General features: G+C 40.1%; 1 protein-coding gene across 1 annotated transcript; it reads left to right on the top strand.

Moving 5' to 3' along the window:
• The first annotated feature begins 326 nt into the window (after window positions 1-326).
• On the top strand, window positions 327-4,868 carry LOC145800545 (uncharacterized). Its single transcript, XM_082890239.1, has 9 exons — window positions 327-556; window positions 669-826; window positions 930-1,452; window positions 1,539-1,652; window positions 1,748-2,229; window positions 2,330-2,942; window positions 3,039-3,132; window positions 3,451-3,855; window positions 4,773-4,868. The coding sequence occupies exons 1-9, from the start codon at window positions 327-329 to the stop codon at window positions 4,866-4,868; spliced, it is 2,715 nt and encodes a 904-aa protein (XP_082746365.1).
• Window positions 4,869-5,213: the final 345 nt, after the last annotated feature.

The raw sequence follows: 5,213 nt of genomic DNA, 5'->3' as shown, positions 1-5,213 counted from the left end.
ACTAGTGAAATAAGTCGAGCCTGAGGTGGGTGAAACAATGTAGATCTTTGGTGGCCCACCTCTATTATTGTGGAGATATATATTTCTCAACTTACTAAACGTTATGATATCCCAAGTCTAAACCAATTCAGTTTCCTATCCTCTATCATGAACACTAAGGCTGAAGATGAGGAAAGGGGGAACAGACTGAAACTGTCTCTCAAAGGTGGGTTGGTGTTTTGTTATCTGTCGCCTCAATGAAGCTATTATCTTGGAATGTTAGAGGGCTAGGTAGGCCTGCAAAAAGGAGAAAAATAAAAAATCTATTTTTTGAAAGGAAGGTGGAAATGGTGCTTTTACAGGAAACTAAAAAGCAATCAGTGAATGAGGAGTTTGTCAGATCAATTTGGCATAGTGAAAAGATGGATTTCATGGAAGTAGGTTCAATGGGAGCAGCTGGAGGGCTGTTATGCATTTGGAATCCAGATGTTTTTCAATTGGTGGACTGCTGTTGCACAAAGAATTTTATTTCAATTGATGGACTGCTGTTGCACAAAGAATTTTATCATCTTATCAGGTACCCTTCATTCCAATTTTGAATGTCTCATTGTCAACGTTTATGGTCCAAATGATAGTGCCATTAGGAAGAGAGTGTGGGATTCTCTAGTTAGTTTGAATCTGTTATATAGAAATCCTTGGTGTTTGAGGGGAGTTTTTAATGAAGTTCGGTGCATATCAGAGAGGTATGGCTGCTCTAGGAGAGATAAGGGTGTGAGAGAGTTTAATGAGCTTATTGACAATTTGGAAGTGTGTGACATTCCAATGTTGGGAAGGAAATTTACCTGGGGTAATTCACAGGCTGATGAGAAGTGGAGTAGGATTGACCTATTTTTGCTCAGTCTTGAATGGATGAATAAGTTCAATTTTAAATTATGGGGGTTACCAAGAAGGGTATCTGATCATTGTCCTATTTTGCTCATGGAAGATGAGCGAGATTGGGGATTCAAAACCATTTAAATTCATAAATGCTTGGAGCCTCCATCCTAGCTTCTTAGCATTGGTAGAAAAAGTTTGGAAGGAGACTATTGTGGAGGGTTGGAGTGGGTTCAAATGTTTAAGAAAACTCAAAGCGCTTAAATTGTCATTGAAAAAATGGAATGTTGAGGTGTTTGGTAATGTGGATTCTAAGTTTAAACTCCTCGAGGAGGAATTACATATTTTGGATTTGAAAGCAGAAGAAAGTTCCCTATCTGATTCAGAGCTAACACGAAGAAGGGATGCAAAATGGGAAGCTTGGAAATTGAGTAGAATGGTGGAGTGGCTATGGGTGCAGAAGTCCAGAGTGAATTGGACATTAAAAGGCGACAGAAATGCAAAAAAATTTCATGTTATGGTTACTTCTCGTAATAACAAGAATGCCTTATGTTCTATTAATGTGAATGGCGTTGTCTTGGAAGATCCTGAGGCTATTAGGTCTGCAGTGCTGGCCTATTTTAGGAATCTTTTTGTTGAAAGTTGGTCAAGCAGGCCAAGTTTGTTTGGTCCTTTCAAATCCATAGGGGGGCTGATGTTAGGGAAGCACTTGAAGCTGATTTCTCAGAAGCTGAAATAGTTAGAGCCTTGAAGCAGTGTGAAGGGAACAAAGCACCTGGTCCAGATGGTTTTAACTTGATGTTTTTTAAGAAATGTTGGCCGATTATTAAGGGGGACGTGATTCATATCATGGAAGATTTTCACAAGAACTCTAAGTTGGTGCATGGATTAATAGTTCTTTTGTTGCCTTGATTCCAAAATCTGATAATCCTTCTTGCCTCAATGATTACCGGCCTATTAGCCTTCTAGGCTCTTTGTATAAAATTCTTACAAAGGTCTTGTGTAATAGGATTAAGATTGTAATGCCAAAGATCATTAGTGATTCTCAATCAGCCTTCATTGGGGGTAGAAGTATTTTGGATGGTGTGCTGATTGCAAATGAGATAGTTGGCGGTTGGAAGAAGAAGCATAGGAAAGGCTTTGTCTTAAAACTTGACTTCGAAAAAGCCTATGACTCAATTAATTGGGAGTTCCTTTTCTCTATGCTTGCAAATTTTGGGTTTGGTGACAAATGGATAAGTTGGATGAGTGAATGTGTTCATTCTGCCAGAGTGTCTGTATTAGTCAATGAATCACCAACATCTGAGTTCATTCCTCAAAGAGGTCTTAGAAAAGGGTATCCATTATCCCCTTTTCTCTTCAATGTTGTAGCTGAAGGTCTGAATATTTCTTTTGGGTAGAGCTTTGCAGCAGGGATTGATTAGAGGGGTTGTGGTTGGCTCAAATGACCTTGTAATTACCCATCTTCAATTTGCAGACGATACAATTCTATTTTGTGAGGCAGAATGGGAGGAGATTGGGAATGTAAAAAGGATTCTGAGGTGTTTTGAATTGCTTTCAGGGCTGAAAATAAATTACCATAAGAGTGTGGGGTGTGGGATTGGCATTTCTGAGGACCTCTCTAAAGGTTTTGCTGAAAAATTGATCTGTATTCATCAAAACCTGCCTTTAAAATACTTAAAGATGCCATTGGGGGAGTGTCCAAGGAGAAGAACATTCTGGCAACCTGTGATTGATAATTGTAAACAAAAACTAGCCTCTTGGAAGAAGAGATTCCTATCATTCGCAGGTAGATTAACTCTGATAAAGTCCGTGTTGTCTAGTTTACCAATCTATTACTTATCTTTGTTCAAGATGCCGGAAGGGGTTGCAATAGAAATTGATAGAGTTCAGTCTAGATTCTTATGGGGAGGTGATGAACTTAGAAGAAAGATTCATTTAGTAAAGTGGGAGGAGATCTCTAAAAGTAAAAACCAAGGGGGTTTAGGAGTTAAAAGGATCAGGCCTGTGAATGATTGTCTTCTCTTAAAATGGTGGTGGAGGTTTGGGGCTGAAGATAAAACCCTATGGAAGCTGGTCATTTGCAACAAGTATTATGAGGATGGGAGGGGATAGTGGCCTGCTCCTGTAGAGAATCTCAGGTGCTCTCTGATCTGGAAAGATATTTTGGGGATTGCTTCGGGTAGGCCTGATTTGGTGGAATTTTTTAAAAATAACATAGCCCTTGCTATTGGAGATGGGAAGAGAATGCTTTTCTGGAAGGATAATTGGGCTGGAAATGTATGTTTGAAAGATGTATTCCCTAGATTATATTCTCTATCAGTGGGAAAGGATAAATCTGTGGGCTTGGTGTATAGTAGAAGAACTGGTGCTGGGAAGTGGAATCTAAATTTTATGAGGCCTCTATTTTAGTGGGAGGTGGAGGAATTGAGGAGAATGTCTACAATGTTACTGAATGCTCCAACTCTTAGGGAAGGTAGAAGGGATATTTTGAGTTAGAGTGCAGATACCTCAGGGTCATTCTTCGTAGCATCAGCTTATAGATGGAGTCAATTGGGTCTTGGAGCTATTAGTAAGACTGCTGCATTCATTTGGAAGAATGTATCTCCTCCTAAGGTTCAGTTTTTTGATTGGTTAGCATGGAAAGGGAGAGTTAAGTCCTCTAGTTATCTGCATATAATTGGTGTTCTAAATGCTGGATCTTCTGTTAATTGTACTTTTTGTAATGGGGAGGTGGAAAGTGGTCTCCATGTGTTGTTGCTTTGCCCCTTTTCCTGGAGGATTTGGTCTAAGATTATCGAATGGTGGGGTATTCAATGGGCAACACCTGGGTCTGTGAGCAGCTTACTCAATTGGTGGCCTGGTTGGAAAGTATCAAAGCAGCTGAAGTTAATCTGGAATGTTATTCCTCTGGCAGTGCTCTGGTCCATTTGGAAGCAGAGGAATGACTGTCTTTTTAATAGTGCTCAGGCTGATGTTGAAAGTTTGTGTGATTCCATTAAGGTGAGGATTGCATTATGGACCAAAACTTCTTGCCCAGCTGTACTCAGTCAATGACATTGTGCATCATCTTCAACAGGTTATAGTCTGCCTTGGCTAAGGTTATTGTCTAGCTAATTTGTGTGGTATTGTGGATCTAGAGCTTGGGCTGGCTTGTCCTATGTTGTATTGATGTTTTGTTCTGGGCTGTTCTGTTTTCTTTCTGTTTTGTCCCTGTGTTGTATGATCTGTGTTTTTCTGGTCTGGTGTGGGATCCGTGTTATTGTGGTCTGTTCTGGGCTGGTTTACAAGGCAACAGTTCAGGTGCTGGTTTGTAAGGTAGAAGACTGCTAAGGTGGTTAAGGCTGCTGTTTCTGTTGGAATACAAGGGACCGGTTTGTGTGTGCATTAGCATCAAGCTGCAGAGTTCTAAGTTTTAGGTGCTACTAGTCTGCTAGTAGCAGGTTTGCTGTGGTTCAGTTCTGGGCTGGTTTTCAAGGCACCAGGTTTGCTGCTGTTTCTGCTGGAATACAAGTCACCAGTTTGAGTTTCTGTTGGTCCAAGGCACCAGTTCTATTTTCCTTAGTTGTTTACTGCTGCTGATGAGCAGTTCTTTGCTTCGGTTTTAGACATTGTTTGAGGTGAAGGGTGCATGAGTCTGGTATTGTTGTGGCCTTTTGCTACTGTGTGTAATCTTATTACTGCTGGTACTGAGTAGTGTACTGCTGTTTCTGCTACTAATTGAGTATTGTTTCAGAGCTGCTATTGCTTTGGGGTGATAGATTGTTGCTGTGCTATTTGCTAGTGGAATCTCAATGCAATAGAGATCCTTGGTGCTTAGTGGTGTTCCTTAGTGCTGCTAAGTGCAATGTTGTAGTGATGGTTTGCTATGAAGTTGAACTGATTGTTTAGCTGTTGTCTGCACTGTTGGTCTTTCGTAGTGCATCCAGTGGCTGCTTCGTTGCTCTGTTGCTCAGTTTATGTATTACGTTGTCTACTGCTGCATTGGTGGAAAGCCTTACTCAATTGTTAGGTAGTAGTCTGTTGGTTTTGTTGGTGTTTGGTTTGTTTTGTTTTCTCGTTGGCTTCTCACCAACTTTGGAGGTGCTAGCAAATGATAAGATGGGCTTTTTGGTGCCAACCTAGTTGGGATGATTTAGCTCATTATGATGCTTTTGCACTTCCCTTTTTTTTATTGATATATTTTATTTTATACTGTGTACTTGATTCTTACACCAATAAAACTTTTCTTTGCCAATCAAAAAAAAAAAAAAAAAGACAGTTCCATTACTCCTCCACTTCTTCTACTAAGTTTGATTTTTCCACGCAACAATTCTCCTCAATGGTATGAATTCCATTATGCTCTCTATGTTCTGTAAGTT

This window comes from Camellia sinensis, chromosome 10, assembly GCF_055761805.1.
Source record: "Camellia sinensis isolate YWXY chromosome 10, ASM5576180v1, whole genome shotgun sequence".
Lineage (NCBI taxonomy): Eukaryota > Viridiplantae > Streptophyta > Magnoliopsida > Ericales > Theaceae > Camellia > Camellia sinensis.
The sequence above is the reverse complement of the archived record's forward strand: the minus strand, read 5'-3'. Positions and strand labels throughout refer to the sequence as shown.